The sequence below is a fragment of the Nesoenas mayeri genome (genome assembly GCF_963082525.1).
Source record: "Nesoenas mayeri genome assembly, chromosome: 1".
Lineage (NCBI taxonomy): Eukaryota > Metazoa > Chordata > Aves > Columbiformes > Columbidae > Nesoenas > Nesoenas mayeri.
In genome coordinates, this window is record NC_137541.1 from 188,187,864 (window position 1) to 188,207,249 (window position 19,386).

At 35.7% G+C, this 19,386-nt stretch overlaps 1 protein-coding gene across 4 annotated transcripts in view; it reads right to left on the reverse strand.

Moving 5' to 3' along the window:
* Positions 1-19,386, reverse strand: part of NBEA (neurobeachin) — a gene marked incomplete at both ends in the record, with an annotated part of 484,059 nt that overhangs the window by 84,614 nt on the left and 380,059 nt on the right. For all 4 annotated transcript variants that reach the window (XM_080363323.1, XM_080363325.1, XM_080363322.1 and 1 more), the window contains 3 exons: positions 9,150-9,265; positions 14,885-14,987; positions 15,861-15,978. In XM_080363323.1, the coding sequence (XP_080219449.1) occupies positions 9,150-9,265; positions 14,885-14,987; positions 15,861-15,978 (337 nt within the window). The remainder of the gene's footprint in view (positions 1-9,149; positions 9,266-14,884; positions 14,988-15,860; positions 15,979-19,386) is intronic.

The window sequence follows — 19,386 nt, forward strand, 5'->3', positions numbered from 1 at the left end:
ATCATTATCTGGCAAAGATTATATGAGAGTCCAACAGCAAGGGGCTAAATTTGAGGTTTGCAAATCTAGGTCTGTCCTGCATAGAGACCATATTAATCCATTGTTCCCCATGGCTCTTCTTCACTGAGGAAGTGCTGAAATGTCACTGCAATAGTGGAAGCAAAGTGGAGGAATTCATGTTTGCTTTAACACTATTTTGTAACCACTTTAGAAATTAGAACACATTTCTTCCCTCCTCAAAGGCAGAGCTCATTGTCCCACACGACTTTCTCCAAACATAATGAAAGAAACATTGCTACTACTCCAGCAGCTCAAATATGCAAAAACCATCTTAAGGTAGAGTTTCAAAAGAACAATCTGCAAGTGAAGTGGATTGAAAATTATGAATTGATCACCAGGAAAAGTGTGCATGGCAAAGGCTCTTATTTCTGTGTCATCTGGTATTGAGCAGTATCTAACATTTCAGTGATAAGGCAAATGAAGTTGCTCAGTAAAGAACCATCCACCATATTGATTTACAGAGAGCCACACAAAATGCAACATACGTCTTAAAAAACCAAATCAGGTCATAAATACATGTGTGCGTGTATTTATATAATATAATTAGCAGACTGAAATAACCCAGGTTAACCATTCCCAGTCCTGAGGCAGATTTACAGCCCTGTCTCACTAACTGCTTCCTTCCAGATTCTGGACAGATTCCTGGGGTACAAAACTCAGCACAGGGAAACACAGGCTTCCTTGTTCTGAGTAACATTTGCAATTCTCCAAAAAAAATCAGCTCTGCTTTAACGAAATGTGAAACTTTCACTGCTCTACAAACACCTTGTTTTTTCAATAGAAGTTGATGAACAAGAAGCATATTTCTATTTTGTACGTAGTTTCACTGAAAACAGGAAAAGCGGACATTGTTAATAACTGTGTGTCCTCATTTTTACATTTTGAACAAACACATGCACACAAGAATATAGAAAAATAATTTAGGTACAAATACAACTTTCTTAAAAAAGCAATACCAGCACTGTGTGCCACACTCAAATAAAGATGGGTAGAAACAAAAATTCTTCTTTAATATTAATGATGAATTAATGTCAAACCATTATTGGATGGAACAAGAATTTACCAAATATTTGAATCAAGAAATACATTAGAATTTATCTGTATGAGGGAAGGAAAGAAAAGGTACTCTCTGGCAGAATACCAATTCTAATTCTAATACTAATTTCTTGAGGGGGGTTCTCTATGTCTTGAAGTAAGACACTCTGCCTTATTTTCTAAATCGGTCAAATCAGAGTACTATTTTCCTTTTTGGTAAGGAATTACTTACATATGATTAGCAAAGGTTCTTAAGATTGTAAAATTTAAGGTTCTATAAAATATGGCCTTTATAAAACTTTACCTTTATACAATAAATTTTTCTCACCATTAGAATCCTCAATTAAGTTTACAGGAAAATGTTCAAAAGCTTCAATCAAAGAAAGACATTCATGCCTGTGTAGAAAGCAGGCTAAAAGAAGTTTGTGATTCAGGAAGAGAATGAGCAAAGTGACTGCAGTCTATTACAAAGCATAAGCAAAAGTGAGGATTCTTCAGAATCAAAAGTTTTATGGAAAAGAATCCACAGTAATAAAGACCTTCAATTGAAAACACTTTATAGAAACATTTGGAAAGGTAAGAACATGCTTTTGCAAAATTTTGAAAGGATATTTAGGGTTTTCAAAAATTACTTCGTATTTCAAACTTGAAAATTCCCATATCGAGATTCTACTTAATTTGTATGTTCACTTCATTAATTTTATTTCCATGTCAACATTTAGTCAACAAGATTTTGATGTTTTGCTCCTATCCCAGATGGGAAAATCAATAACTATGTGAATAGAGCAAGAAAAAAGCAATCCCAAGTCTAGCTGCTGCACACAAGGTCTCCTTTGCTGTGTGGTTTTGATAGGTTACTTATAATGTGGACACATGAACAAATTATCATTTGGAAATAGGTCCCTGTCAGGACACTGCATTAACTCTTGTGTGAATATTTTTAACCCACAATGAGAAACTATTTGAAGCAGCTTATCTCTCATTTTAGGTAGAGTAAGTTAAAAACAATGGAGTCTTAATGATTATGTATTTAGTAAATATAGCCATAGCCTTGTGAAAAAATAAACAAAATATTTAACTCTTTCCTACTTTGATATTTATAAAACATGTTTTATTTATGAAGAGATTAGCTACAAAGAATAGCTAATAATTTGTTTGGTAAAAAAGTTAATTATTTATTTTTCTGAAATCAATAATTTTCTTTTTAATATAAACAAATAAAAATTACTCAAGATGATGAACCATAATTCAAATTGTGAAAGGAGACCAAACCTACACAATGAGATAAGACCACACATCTGTGCTTATCTGAGTGGAGGACAGTGATCTAGGCCTATAATGGGATTACAAATCCCTAATTCTAAACATGCATAAATATTAGTGCTTTAACTTTATTAGGAATGCTTTCTTGATCAGTTTTGGCTTTGCAATGATTATTTTCAGAGTAAAGGCAGCAGATGAATATATATAGCCATCTCATCAATTATCTGGTACTTCCAGCAAGATTTGGTTCTTTCTTTAGCTAAATAAATATGAAACATAAACCTGTACTGCTATTGGTTGTCCCTATACCTTTTCAGAAGCTTCATATTTTCCCCCAAGTAGGCTTACAGAGATTAATATTAAAGGTTGAATATTAAATATTGCAGGCCTATGACACTAATCTACTTGAACAATAAAACTGAGGCATAGCAAATGAGATCTCAGAAATACTGGATATGTTTCTTCATTAAAAAAAAATCTTTTTAATTAAACCATCCAATTTAATGTTTTTATATGGCACTTTAGTTTTGAAGGTAAAGTGAGCTAGAGACAGCTGACAAAGAAATTATAACTGCAATTCCTTGGTGAAAATGTTAATGACAGCAAAATATTGTTTAATTAGATGATTGCAGCATCTGGATTAACACTCTTTAAGAGCGATGTTCCTGTGCTTGTCTGCTTCTTCACACTTTGCAGACATTTTGTCATCTCTAGGTCATTAGGAAAGAATTTTTAATGATTTTTCTAGAAGCAAGTAGTTCGAGTTACATCTAATTAGATGACAATAATAAGCCCAACACATGCAGTAGCTAAATATATACATAATTAACCAGTGAGGGCTTGTACATCACAGACTAAAAAAGTGGAAAATGCTAAACAGGCAAAAAAAAAGAAGGTGGGGGAATAAGTTCGTCTGAATTTATTACCTGACTGAAGATGTCATATTTTTTCCACAAACCTTTAAAAATAATCCCTTTCCACTACAAGAAATGACTTACAAAAATTATGGATATAATTATTTTCCATTTCTTTTAAAAGCTGTGGCAGGTAGGATTAAAAAGAATTAAAGTTCCATGAAATACAAATGCAAACACATATTTAATATACTGCAATTTGAAAAAAAAAAACAAAACCAAAAACATAAATTAGTTAAATACTGAGAAATAGATTTGAAAACTAGACTTCTAACTAAAATAGTGGGCACTGCAACCACATTACAAAACTACTTGTTCCCACTCCTCCCAATTCCTTTTGCTGTGGTGGGATTATTTTTAAGTACCTTTTTCAACAATCTTGCAACTGAGATTATTAAAAATTACTGTTCCCCATATCACCCAGAGGGTTCAGCTGACATACATGCTGATCACAAGCAATATGGCCTTTTCCTCTGTGTCCGAAGAAAGGACAATTAGGATAATTATAGCTGCTTTCAAGCCTTCAAAGCTAAAGGATTCCTGAGAAGGGAATAGGTAGGAGGAGGGGGAAGGTGGCCAGGAAGGCTTATGTCTACACAACTAGGACAAAAACCAGGAGCACACAGAGTACAACACTGAGACTGATTGATAAGTAGCAGAGTGCAGTGTTTACCTTTGAGAGAAAAACCCAGAGCTGTAAACATGATGAAATATGCCTGAGTCAGAAATGAGGGCAAGAAAGAGGTGAAGCCCTTGGAAACAGAAAAGGGAGGTGAGAAAATAGTTGGCTAGAGGGCCAGAGAAACAGGTTGAAACAAGACTTTAGAGAGTTTTGAAAATAGAGAGCGATTTTGAATTGAAATTGCAATAAGTCATCAGGCCAGCGCAAGTGACGGTAACCATATATCCTTGGAAAAGAAATTATCTCAAAAGAGAGAACTACAATAGCTGAAGTAGACAGTTATTAAGTCCAGAGTAAAGATCATAACAGAAACAGTTGAACTAAAAACGAAGCCAGGCAATGTTTCAGAGGTGGTAACAGGGTGATATAAAGATTTTTTTAAAAGGAGTCATAGAAAGATAGATTTTTTCCAAGGGGACACTTCAGTACTTCAAACATTGATTAAGAACTTACAGAATAGCCAGGGGCCACGCTTGTCAGGACAGACATATTGGCAAGGCAGGGAGAGATTTAAGGACAGGTTCGTATATTTGTTTCAGTGGTTCTGTTCTACAGAGACCAACGAGTCTGTGTAATTAAGAGCATTAACAAGCAGGCAAAGGACTTCTTGTGGAAAAGGAACTGGTGGCATGTCACAAATGAAAGAAATGATTTGGTGTCAGAAGCCTCACTTCCAAATGTCTCTCTTCCAAGGCTGCTGTTTCTTGAATAATTTCAGAAAAGGATCACAAGAAAACGTGAGTGATTTCTTACTGTTTTGTAAAGGGCTAGATACTAATTAAGCACCATTGTAAGAAGAAAGGAATCTACAAAGAACTGGCAAAAACTCCACTTCGTTAGTGGACCTCTATTTATTCAAAAGAGAAGAAAAACAACAAAGGAACCTATGTACCACTTGCTTACCAGCAGATAAAACACATTTCTTAAGTGCCAAATCTCCACGTTTCTTGAATGACTAAGCTACGGCCCAGATACGCTGAAGAAGCCAATAGGAGCTAAATGGCAACATTAATTTAAAAAATTTAAAAATCAAAAAATCATGCACTTATTTCTTAATGGTTAAAAACACTTATATTGTTAGAAAATACGTTGGTGCTTGAACAAGCAGTTACAGTCAAACTAGGTCATCACTGCCTACACAAACAGTTACTGGTAAAGAAGTTGTATCTCTGAGGAAATATTTCTTATGGGTTCTCATTATAAAGCGTATAATTAAAAATATATTTGGAAAATGTATTTCCAAAGAAGACAAAGGAGATCATGAGTATATTCAATACTCTAACTCTGTATACAAAATAGAAAATCCTGTATTTTCTTCTGAATGATGGGGGTTCTGTCTATGGTGCATACAAGAATTTGCTTCTATTTAACACAGATGTATCTGGACTGTTATCAGTTCAGTGTTATCAAAACAAAGGCAACATATAGTAGAGGTACTTTGCTTCCAGTACTGTATTTCTGGTAGAGGTATTATATTTTTTTTTTAGTGCTTCATCAGAAAACACATAGTTGTTGTAAAAGAAATATTTTGGAGAAATGCCTTTCAGCAGAAGACTTACGAATGTACAGGCACAGCTGTAAAAGCAGTGGTGTCATTTAGGCTGCCTCAGAGTTCTCCACCCCGCAGTTTCCCAGATCTCAGTCCCTGGCAGTTCAGTGCTGTGCAATGGTGGAGCCAGGAAAGAGCTTGGGGATATGAAAACTTTTAGGCTTCTAATACATATATTTATGTATTTAAAGCTTTATGTACTGCCACTGGACTTGAAACTCACGTCCACTCCATTGCGGGTGTGTTTCTGGCTTGCCAGGAACTTTATAATGATTTTCTTTGCAATACCCCCAAGTTCTTAATGAGTTTTTGAAGTTAGCTTTCTAGCTGAAGTGCAGATTTCATTAGAACTATAAAACCAGGTTGATCTTCCAAAAAATAGCTTTGGGGGACTTTTGCTTCTGTCAAGAAGTTGGAAAATTTTAGGGTTTGTTCCAAACTGGAATAAAAAGATTATTGTCATGTGTAGAATTGGCTGTCGGGTTAGAGTCAGTTTTAATTCTCTTACGCTCTTTTCAGAAAAGGTTTTGTGTGTATGTGCCATTGGCAGGGAGTTCAGCTATTGAGGGTAAATTTTATTTTAATTTTCAAAAAAACCATGATCAGTTTCCATGACTCTGCATCAGTGAGTGCAGATTTTATAATGACATTAGCGACTTTAATCTATTTATCTATGTTCACAGAGACCATGAATCTTCAAAATCTAAAAAAAAAAAAAGAAAGCACATAATACAGCAATGCAATCATGCTTTCTTGCAAGCTCTTTGAATTGGAGACCATTTGCAGCAGGACTCTTTATTTCACTAATCCTGCTGGAACATTATCAGATGTGACAGCACTCTTGCTGATTGGGAAAGAACCCAAGAATCTCAGCTGCTTTTAGATATCCCTCCAAAAACTTTTATGAGATCATACAGTAATACTTTCTTTCCAGCCTAACATGATCACTGTTATCCTTCTTGGAAAATGAAAAAACAGAAAATACATAGATTGTTAAGGACCAATTAGCAAAAGCCAAGTAATGCAGATGGTTTGGAAATAAAAATCAGAGTAAGGGACATTCTTTGTGACAAGGAAAAGACCTTCAAATATTAGTCAACACTTTGCTCACATCTTAGCAGAAGAGTATGCCTGGGTATTGACCTTTATTTCACCAATACTGGTCACTTCTAAAATTTTTAAAAATCAGAATATTAGCTGTCCTTAAGAAAACATGTATTTGTTGATCCATGTGACCTCAAAGCATCATTAAAAAGAATGACTTTACAAAATAAGCCTGTCAATACAAGATGGAGACAAAGAATTAGGCTGAATTTCTCCTAGAGACTCCAATTTCTCTCTCTCTCTTATGGGGAATCAGGTCTTTACCTACATTTGAATTTGAATTTGATCATGCATTGTTGAAAGACTTCATAAGATAGTAGGTAATGCTATGAAAATGAGCAAGTGAGCTTATACAATTAACAACAATGAGATTACATGAACAAATGAGATTTACCAGTAAGACTGATACCAAAAGATCTCCCAGAAATTAAGCGCTTTGAGTCAGAAAGAGATACTGCTAAGGTATTGACCAAGGTGCTGTAAGCTTTTCCAAATATAATACAAGCTCATAGATATAGAAGAAAAAAAAAAAAAAATCTTGGGCACAGAAAGTGGTACCTGGAATGCAAATATCAGGCCACCCTGTTGTAAGGCAGGTGAATGACGCTAGATGACACTTGCTTCATGTGACCATCCCCGTGTTTGGCTATAAAGGCTGCCTAGCAGCACTAATATCAAACAACAGGTCAAATAATGTTTTTCCTGAGACCTCTGAGATACTCTGAAGGAATGTCTTCAGGCTGAAGCTTGTTTACTGATGGACACCTTAGTGTAAGTGTCACTGCAATTCCTAATTGACTTCAGATATAATGATGTCTTCCAGGTCTGGATGTTTTGGTGATGTACCTAAAAATAAGTGACCTTGGAGTTTTAAACTGATTAAAAATTGAAAGTAATCTATCAAAAACTAGCTCTGCTCTTGTCTAGTCTCATTTAAAGAGTTTAGACACACTGCTTGCAGAAGAAATGAATACATAAAGAGGAAACTACAAGTGAAGGACAGTTCAGTCGATAATGTATTGGACAAGGACTGAGGGGACCTAGGCTAACTTCCTAGCTCTCCAGTAAACCTTTCCAAGTTCAGGTGAGGCAGTCAGGGAGCCTGTGAGGTTCTGCTTGCATTTCTTCATCACCAGAAGGGCAGCGGACGTGTGAGAGCAGCGCAGCGGCTGGAGGCAGGCCAGTGTCCAGAGCAGGGTAGCAGCATGCTCGTGGCGCAGCGCCAGAGGCAATAAACGCTCAGCGGGGCTCCTTGCTTTGGCAGAGATCTGCGGGACTGCGGCTATAATGCTCAGGAACCAAGCTGGTGAGCCTGCATGGGACTGCACCATATGGGCTTTCCAGCCTAGGTCTCCAGTAGCTTCAGGAACTCTGCTTTGTGCTCCACTGCACAAGGTAAACATGCCCTCAGATTTCCAGCTGTTCAGTGGTAGCACTTCTGTATCACACTGGGATAATTTGATGACACATTTATTAATGTCCATAAGACCGGATGCAGGGAAGATGACTACCATATAAGCACAGAGGCAAAAGCCTAAAGGTTCAAAGCAAGTTTGACAGCTCCTGATTTCTGCCACTGGCCTACTGGGAAGAACGCAGTGACCGTCCTCAGACTGGTCAGCATTAGTGGGTGCTAGCTTTGGGTTTCATACTTACATTTGTCCTTTGTCTGGCCCGAGGATAACCCCACGCATAAAAGTCGGGATGAAGTAACAACGAGAGTTGTAACACTGGGGTATGAAGTGATGCCTGGTGGAATTTAATTTGGGTTTCAAATTAAAGCTCACTGGAGTGAAATGTCTGAGAAAGGCTCTCCACAGGCAGGTTCATAAGCAGCATGTGTGCTACAGGCAGGAATCGTAATAGTAGACAACCTCCTGGAAATCTGTGTACATACTGTAAAAAACTGCTGCTCTTTATATTTAAAATTACCAGAGGAGTTAACACATAGAATAGGGAAAGGTGAAAGGAATAATGCCATCGTGAATGTTTAATTAATGTCAATTGCCAGAAAAGCTCTTCTTTTGTCAATAATGAATGGATGTCTATGGCAGTTATTTCTCATTTTAAATACCTAATCTGATATTATATTTCAGCTCAAAGAACTAAACGAGAAAAGATGCTGTAATCTAATCATACCACAATCCAGGTGACATCTGTACTAGGCAGAATACTGTTGTTATTCTGCTGTCTAGTTGCTGTTGCTGAGAATGATGAAGTAGCGAAATTACATTTTCCCATTATTATTTCCAGACACTCTCTGGCAATGGTTTGTTGACTCTAATAAAGCTTCAGACAAAGCTGTCAGCAGAGGAAATGGCAGGAGGGGAGCAAGTAACAGCCTCCACAACAATACATGAATCTAAACTCCCAGTGATAGGTTGTGCATTTTCAGATAAAATTTAATATGTGTGTGTTTCAGAATCTATCATAAAGCTGCTGTTGAATTCTAGAGGGATAAATGTATTCCATCAAGTCACGGTGCTTAAGACTTTGACAAACATAAACATATTATGAAGGATTAAAGAGTCAGAGGCCTTACCTGCTATAGTGTTGAGGAACATCAAGTATTCAAAGTTAGATATCTCCCGTCTCTGCCAGCGCTGAGTCATGTTGGAGGATTTATAAAGCTGTCGGGGAGTGGCCAGAGAGATTCTCCTAGGAAATACATTTAAAGAATGATTTTTTAAGAGCCTCATTAAACGTTAAGACATAGGGCAATGTTATTACTGTGATTAATTTCAGATTCTCTCAAAGGCTTTTTTATTTTCTTTAATGAAGTCAAGTAGACACTATTACCCTTATTTGAGAAATTACTAAAATTAAGATCCATATTTTATTTTACCAGTACTACAGCACTGTAATAATTCAGAATAATATATTTTATGTATTATTTTCTTCTGAATCTGTTTAAAAGACTAGAAGTAAAGGAAACTGCAGACCTCCTGGTGCCTGGCTTGTCCAGCAGGAATAAAAGAGGAATACCATTTCCCTGTTTCAAAAGGATATATTGAGATAAGTTCATTAAGGTGAGTGATAGATTGAAGTGCCATATATTTCTAGCACATAGGTAGAAGATATTTATTCCACAATTTGTGCACCTCCTCCATTGTCAGCTACCCATTTTCCTTCCCTGTATCCCCGTAAGCCTTGAGATTTCTATTTTTAGCCTAGTTTCTGAAAAAAAAAAAAGAAGGTTTTATTCAGTTGTCTGCTCACAGGTCCATCTGCCTGTCTCTCCATAATAACTTCTGAACTGCATTTCATTCAAATCTAGAAGAGGAGTATAAGCTTCTAAGATACTGAATATCTACACATTTCCTAAAACTTGCATCACTGGATAAGGGAGAAAGAACCAAACTACTGTGTCAAGGCAGACAAAAGCAGAAAACTTCAGCTCTTGTATATTCAATTTGACAGGCTGCAATAAGCTAATACCATGCACCAAGTTCTAAATTACCCATAGTACATACTGCCCCTGGTCGGTAAAATATAGAAGACTAGATTCAGTCTAGAGTAATGCATTAGAGGAAAAAGATCTGCAACACCCAATGCTGCAGCTTTCAGTTGCACACTAAACACACTAAGGGTGCTACTTCTAGATTCTGAATGTTGAGAATTTTCTTAAAATAAAGTCCTATACAAGGTATCAAACTGGGCAGTGATTACAAAAATGTAGATCATCTACTTCTATAGATACAGGTACGAACTTGTACATATTCACTAGACCCTATTTCCAGAGAAAGGATGAGTACTGGTATGTGACTGGAGTGTACAGCTGTCACAATCATATGTCTGAATTGTCAATGTGTAGGTTGTCAATGTCTGCTATACTTAGACTTACAAATTGGGCATACAAGAATGACCATGCCAGTGCAGGTACACTTTCTTCCTTTTTTTTTTTTTTGTAATCTCTGTATTTAACCAAAATAGCAATACATAATGCCTTGCCAGCTTGGGTAGCTTATTTTATGGTAGACTCTAGGATGCCAGTGGTGGATACACTTTACTAGCACACAGGAGACATTACAAAAAAATTTAAGTTGTTTCTATTATGCTTCTTCTGAACAATTTATCTAAAGAATTATCTGAATGTAATCATACTTTATATTGCATTTTATAGGATAACAATTACTTTTACACTGGAACTCTCAAAGATGTATTGTTTCCAGTAAACTATGACTTATGCTACACACAAATTAATAAATACAGAAAATAAAAATATAAAGAGATCATTAAATTTACAAAACATTTCTGTCACAGACTTTCTGGTCCTCCCATGACAAAACAACATTTATGCCTCAGTACAGCTTAGTAGCTGCTTTTAGACATTACCCACAATCTCCCAGGGAGTCTCAAAAATCTATAAACTGTCAAATGCTGGACTTTGCATTTGAATGCCTGCTTTGAGTGAACGCTACACAAAATAAAAAATATACTAACAAATCTCCTCATTTACTCTATATCTAGGATGTTTGAAAAATTCGCAGCTATTTCAACAGAGACTGGAAAAAATTATGCACAATAAATTGGTTCCACACCTGCTTGTTTCAGTTAACACAGGAAGACCCACTGTTTTGTGTTTTGCTAAATCCACCCAACTTTGATCACACCATTTCTCTTTCGATATGCCATCACCAATATGAAGGCATACAAATGAATGCGCTTCCTTTGCTTCTAGAGAACTGTGAAATATCATCTCAAAATGGAAACTGCAGAAGACCCTCTGATGTATGAAGGGATGATCCAATTTTTCAAGTTTCATATCCTTTAAATACGTTTAGAAAACACTTCACGGCATTTTGTTGAGGGAAGGGATGTCATATATCCAGTACGTGGAGCATGACCCACCCCCTTTCACAATCACTTTTAATTTAGTTAGCTACAATCCAGTCTCATACAAAGAACCTTTAATTATCTTGTGAAAACTGTAGCACCTGCATGATGTTTTGTGTTGTGTTGCTCCTGTTCAGAAAAAAATAAAATAAAATAAAAATTTAAAAAGGCTTGGGAAAGTTGCTGGCTTCTGACAAGAGACTCTTCAATATTCACTTTTGATCAAAGCTCTAAAAGGGGTTTTATGCTTTGATGACATCAAATCTTAGTTTTCCTACTCTTGTCTTTTCCCAAAATCCAACCTCTGCAACCAGCTGTACTGAGATCTGGAAATCCGTCACCAAGCTACTGATGTGGAGTAAGTGGCAGCACTGAGATGATGTCAAAGTAGCTACCATACCAGCCAAAATCTATGTTTTATTTCAGAAAAAAACCTATTTGTATTTCTCATCTGTCTTAACTGGAGCTAGTGTTTTATCTAATGAACTAATAGCACACAGAATTTCAGTAGAAGGTGCTAGCACCTCATTAATGGTGAAGTATGATACTGTAACTGTATCTTTTCCCAGTTCTTTGATCTCTGTTTGCTTACAAAATGGTCAGCACAGAACTAATTTCTAAGATGTGATGTTACCCTCAATAAACAAGCATCATTAAATTACACCTGATGTGTCAGAACCCTAAAAAGCGGTCTGCTGATAGTGCTGTAAAAATGTGGATATTACTCTACCTATATAGAAACATATGGAGCTGCAGAAATAAGTTAAATAAAAGGCACGGTGCTGTCTGCCCAGTTGTATCATATGTCAAGGCCATAAGGAAACTACAATCAATGCAATGTGTTTCTGGAACAGTGAAAATGCATTTATCAAAGACAGATGAATTTGATTACCAAATCAGACTGAACTCTTCAGCATGTGACTAATTTTAAGGATGTCATTACTTCTTTGCAACATTAAGCACAGGCTCGAATGCTTTGTTGAATCAGGGCATAAGACAGGCTGTCAGGAAAGGTAGCAAAGAGGCAAACTGGAGACTCGCTCAGAACAGTAGGTCTCTAACACTCTTGGGAAGAGATACCAGTGTGCCTGCTTCTAATCCTTTGTGCCATTAGATCATCAACACTGCTTTTTCTTTGTTTCCTTCCATCTTTGTTAATCACAGGATTTCTCCATGAAAACAGAAATGCGCTTAAACTCCACGTACTGCATTATAAATAGTTTATTCTTCAGAATATCTCCATCATGAACACAATTTGTTATGTTAATGTAATTACCTTTAGATGAAATTTTGATCAGCCTAGTATCAGAGAGGAAATATTATTTAGAAAAATAAAACTAAAGAATTTAAGCTAGACAACCAGAAAGATCTGCTTTTGTTAAAAAAATGTCAAGTACAGCACAATCTGGAAAACTGATCATAAAAAAGGCTAACAATTTACTCAGCGCAGCAGCTCCTTTTGGTTGATCAGCGTAATGTTTCCTTATGTTAGTTATATAAATAAGCATAATTCTAAAAATTAGCATTCCAGAGCCAACATATTCATAGGAAGGGAAACTATATTCTAATATCAACAAAATAATAACTAGAGAGCAGTTATAGAGCCAGATTTTCCCTCAGTTACTTCACTGCAATTCTACTGGAGACAATAAGGAAAACCATGATTACAGGGTCTTTATTGTGCATAAATCACACCATGATTACACAAAAATAAGGAAGAAAAACAACTTCACTACCACATGCCAGATTTATTCTGAAGGCTAACAAGCCCATTTTTGATTCAAATTGAACTCTAATCAAAAAGGTATGGAAATAACTGCATACACTATTGAAGCAGAAACTTTTCTGAATAATTATATATCAACAAACTTTTCAGACAATTATTCACTGAATAATGCACAAAGGATATGAATTTCAACACTAAAAAATGTCACTGTAGATTTGAAATTCTGATAGAGAAATTTGCATTTTGTTTGTTCTAGAACATGTGGCTATTTTTATTTCAGAAAAGAATACTATTACTTTCCATTTAGAGACAACAGTTCTTTTAATTTGAGTATTTGGAAGAGCAATGCAAATATTAACAAGATGCACCTTCCAAAGAAATGCCCCAGCTTCCCCTTGATCCCAGTGAAAATTTGAGAACTTTGGCAGTTTGCCCAAGAACTTCAGCACATTAAGGAAATCAAGCCTTAGGCATCATGAGACTCTTGAGCTCATGAGAAGGAATGATGTTCAGCTGGGAACAAAACAGTTCTCCAGCCCTACAAATGCTTTGACACTTCACAGAATTTCCACATTCTACACTGGGATAAAACAAGGACAATATGAAGTTTTAGTTTGTAGGAAATGACTTAAAGAAAGACAAAACTATATCCCAGACATTACACTGATGATCAAGTCATTGGTTTTTGGCCAAGTCAAGCCAAACTGAGATCTGAAGCCAAAGCACTATACTTTGTGCATTTCCTGCTGTTTCCTCACTCCCTTTTTATTTGTATTTATTTATATTATTTATTTATTTATTTATTTATTTATTTATTTTTATTTATATTTATCACTTTTTTCATTTTGACTGGAAATTAACACTGAACCTAAACATTTTTCACAAAACTTCCGCTGATACAACCTCAAAAACAATTTTCAGTCTGAACAGACATTTCTAAACAAACAACAACAAAAATTGGAGGCACGAATTTCCCTCCCAACTCAGAGTATACCTGAAGATCATCTTACCCTTCACTGAAAGATAAATACTTTTATAGTATAGGATCTGACAATTCCCAGCCTTATTTCTGACCATAGGCTGTTTGGATATTGATGTTGATGAGATAATAAAAACTGTACTTATCCATAGTATGTGAAAATCTCTAAAAATGAACCTTAGTTGGTCTCTTCCAAAATATATATCCTCTTTAATTTTCAAAACAGAAGAAGAATAGTGTATTATACTAAGGTATGGAAGAAATTTGGAAATAGCAAAACAGCCACTATACTGATGAGCAATGAAGTAACCCACACACACAAATTCATATAAAAAGCAAGTGGGAAAATGTATAAAAAAATAGTTTTTCATTCAGCAAACACAAAACCTAGTCATATTTAGTTCCATGTCCTGAATAACAGCAAGGATGAACATTTGTCTGTATGTTTATAAAACCTGACTGAAAACCAGACTTTGAAGAGAAAAGGTATAAGTTTTTGTTCCTGGTCCTTCACTGGAAAGTGCTTATTTCCGGTAATGATTAAAACAAACAAACAAAAAAATGTAATTTACAATACCATATAGTAAGTAAAGGGTATTGTTTCTCAAACTAACCTTAAGAAAGAGAAAATCTAGAGTTTTATGACAGGAATAACATTTTAGTATTGACATGTTTTAAAACATCATCTGTATAAAAAAAGAAATACAAAATATAGAAACTATTATAATTAAATTACCTGGCTTGTGGCAAACCATAGCTGGTTCCTACTCCAACACGTGGTAAGCTGTAGACAACTTTTTTCACCGTTGCTTGGTCAGGAAAATTAAACATAACAGAAGCTAAATGAAGAAGAGATAATATGAACTAGTAAACCATCTGCATAAGCCTGATTCTCCACCTGCATATATTTTTTAAAATATTCTTTGGTTTTTGTTTAGGAAGAGAAGTCAGTTCCACTCTAATCCTCCTGAGGTTCAAGTTAGAACAGCAATTTTGTTCTCCTCCGGCATATTTCATACCTATGCATCATTCGCTGATTAATGTTTTGGCACTAACTCTCTGCAGAAGACTTGAGTGCAGCTACGTCAGAGGAATCTCAGCTTACCATTAACTCAGATAACTTCTTATCAGGCTGGGAAGCTGTTCAGCAGTTGGCATGGCATTTGGTCTTCTAACTGGTACATTAAAACACACAGGACCAAAAACTGTTAATTCCCTCTCCAATTGGAATCGGAGCTTCTCAGGGCAAAAGACTACTGACACACCTCACCAGTCACCCAACTCTGATTCAGAGTAGCACATACAGAAAACCGAGTGGATCCATTTATTGATCTCATCTTTTTAGATTTAACTCAGTTTATCATTAGAAAAGGAAATTTCCTTTTAGATATTTCATTAAAATACTTGCAGAAAATGGAGGAGAGGGGTAAGATCACAGAAAAAGTAAATTTTTTATCAGTCATTTGAAGAATTTGCCAATTGCAATGATTTTTTTTCATAAATAAATCTCACCATTGCACAAAAAGCACTGACTGACTTCTGTGATTGATTTTAATATGAAATGCAATGAATACGTGCAAGAGTAAGCATTATTGAACATGGACACAAGCATTTTATCAAAGGGAGCACAGAGTTTAAATTCTAAGATTAATAAATAACACACAAAATAATTACTAGCACACTTTTATGCAACAAAATAAACAAATACATACTTCTGTTTGCCATAAACACTTCCAAAGCTGTGTTCTGGAGAAGATAACGTCTTGAAAAAACAGCCCGAATCTCACTGAACATCCATTTTCCATGAAGGCCTTCTGTATAGGCAAGGACCTGTAAAGAAAGTCAAGGTGACAGGTATTGGCAGGAGTTTTCATTAAAATATTGCATAAGAACACAGTGAATTTTACCCATCAGTGATGTACAGTTGTTAATCATATCTTTTTAACACTTAAAAACTGTGAGTTAAAAGATTAACTTAAATGTTTCTAAAAAACACAATGAAGAATATCAGTAAGTTCAATAACCTGATACTCCTAAGATCCATTTCTCATAAGCCACATCAACTTATTTTCCTCAAAAAAACCCCACAAACTCTGCAAGCAAGCACAAGGTTTTGGACACAGTTGCAATTAGGATTAGCTGTATTTTCTTCCAACAGTGTGCATGACACAGTTGTCAGTTATGCATCAGCTAACAGATTTACTTCCAAGGCTATCTGGTGCAAAGTACAACCAAAATAAAGTAACTTGTTATTCATATCCATTTCAGGATCATAATTCCACTAATAAATACAGAAATTAGCTAGAACAATATGTCAAAATGATAATTTTTCTAAAGTCAAGTACATTTAATATCCCTAACCATGAACAAAATTTTCAAAATTGTATTTTAGCATTTCAAAATTAATGTGAAAATATTTTAAAATTGGTAAAAAATAGCATTACTTTTCCAATTTGGCAGTTTCTCAAGTGAAGGTCTAAGACTAGATATTAATACTTAAATAATCTTTTTCACTCCTCCTTCACTGTTCTGGATGTACAGGAAAGCAGACAAAAAAGACATATTTTAATTAAGTATCAGCTTTATTAACTTCTCTCATCTGTGAATCATCATTACAGCACTATCATGTGGTATAGAAGAACCCTTTCCCAATTCACTTCACCAGCTAGAAGGCTGCCTTCAGCCCATCACCTCTGCTGAGATGGGCTTTGCCCATAGCTGGGACCCCAGCACTTCATCCTATGAGGAGTCAGTGGTTTGGGATGGGGGCCATCCCCTCCCTACACCCAAGTGCATTTCCCAGGCCCTGTAGACTCTGCCTTCAGCTTCACTAAAGGGAAATGCAAAATGAAGTTTTCAGACTGGAGAGACTAAATTTCTCTGTTCTCCATTAGGTATGCAGATACCACTGGTACACCAGCTTGCAGTGCTTTACTCACTCAGTTGAGATCTTTGCTTTCTGTATCCATGACCTCCCCCAACTTCTGAACAGGGAAATGTTAGGGAGACCATATGTTGCTGCTGTCAACGATCCTTCATGCTTGAGGTAAATGAAATTGTATTCCTTCAGTTTTTTCATTGATGTAGCTTCAAGTTAGTAACATGTCTTCACATAGGAAAATGCTAATTTGAGTTTAACACTTTGTGTTAAAAGAGCTCCATGGTTTTCTGTTAATTTGTTCTCCAAAACTTATTTCTCATAACCATGATGTGTCTATTTTAGAGATTATGGCAACAACAGCAACAAAATGTGCTTCAGCACTCTGAAGAGCACTGAAATGTTAGTTCTGGCCTTGATGGAAACCAAAGAGAGGAACACAGTGAGACCCCTGTGATGTCCACATGGGAATAAGTTGCAGATGACACTTAGAGCAACACTGTGGCTGGTGATACTGTTCAGTTCAACTCAGTTCTCCACACTAACCGAGTACAGCCTCAAAGAAGGAAAGGGGCTTGATTTCTTTGGAGGTATCCCAGACGCATGCAGGAGACTATATGCTCCCTCCATTCAGTCATAGGCCAGCTGTGGAATTACTACCTCATATGCTGAATTATTGCAATGGTAAATTAACCTTTGTGTTAAAAATCTGCACCTCATTTTTACTTTGAACTCTGTGGACTACAGCTTCCAGATACTAGATCTCATGACACCTTCGTCTGTGAGATTAGAGAGTCTTCTAGTATCAGATAACTTTTCCTTGTGTCAGTAATTACAGACTGTGATCCAGTTACTGCTTAGCTTTCTCTTTGGTAAGCTAAATAAACAAAATCTTCCGTCAGTCTTTCATTGAGATCAGATGCTAGGATACAGCTGGTATCGTGTATGTGAAATTCAGTTGGTTAAGAACAAAGACTGTGAAGATACCAGCACCTCCTTCTTTGAATGTATGCTGCTGGTAACTGATACATAATTTTTGTAAATACACAGGTTCTTAAGCTATAGAGAGGAAATAGGGAGGAAAACATTCATGTTTGAAAAGCTAAAAGATGAGAACAGACTCCCAGAGAGAGGAATTTGAAACATATATAGCTGTAACCAGATCTACAGCAATCAGCAGATTTGCCAAAGAATTAGTTCCTTGACAAAACACCATTCTTCAGGAATTCACTTTTTGTTTCAAAAATGTTTCTACTATTTCCTTCTAAACAAAAATATTTAATACCAACTACATCCCATGTATTAACATTCTAGATGATTCACAGTAATACATTTACATCTTGAAATGTACCACAGCTTAGTTAATAGATCAATACTAAAAGCACTTTTTAAACTGGTTGCCTTTTTCTTCCTCCTCTTCTTACTCAGTATAAAACAATCATAACTTCATAGAGGTATATTCACCCTACTATGAAATGAATGACTTATGATTGCACTCCAGTAAATCAGTAGAAAGAGTAGGAAATAAGAGGAAAGGAAGGAGTCTATAATTCAATTACCATCTGCAATTACAATCTTCTTAACTGTCTATTAGTCCTACAAATATCAGATTATCATGTTGCTATCAAATCATCTCAATTATTTCAGTATTTCTTTTGTATTGTTTTCCTGTCCAAGTTATACTACCCATTTTTGTCATCCTACATAACATTCATCTAGCACTACTTCCAAGAGATGCACTAAACCTTCTGTTATTAGGAATCTACTGTTATTAGGTATCTACGGCAGAAATCACCGACATTGTTTCAAGATTCTTTCTTGTTGCTATAAGAGCCAAAATAATTTCTTTTTTCTCAATTTGAATATTCTAAAAGGTTTATACATTTTATTTTTTTCTTCCAGGATGATTTTTAGCATTTCAGTTTCTTATATGACATGAATGAGGGCCTGGCTATTCTACATTTTTTTACAGACTGCATATATTGTATATTTTGTTATTCAGAAAGACATGGCAATGACCACTTCATTCACTAAAACACATTGAAATCATGTTACCTAGTTATGTGAAGCTAAAAATACCATGTGCTCCATCCAATATTTTCTTGGTTTTTGTGTTTAAAGTCAGTGCTCTCTGTTTTGATAGCTTTATGAGTTTTTCTCCTAAATACAAGCATAAAGACTTTTTTGTTCTAGGTGTGTCTTAATAGCTGAAAGTTCATGACTAAGCACCGAATCCTAGACAGGTTCCAAATAAGTTGTTTTTAACGAAATAAAAATCGACCAGCCAAACAACCACATCTATATTTGAAGTAAGCACACTTCTGATTTTTAATAGCAGCTTAGATTATTTGGTATAAAGC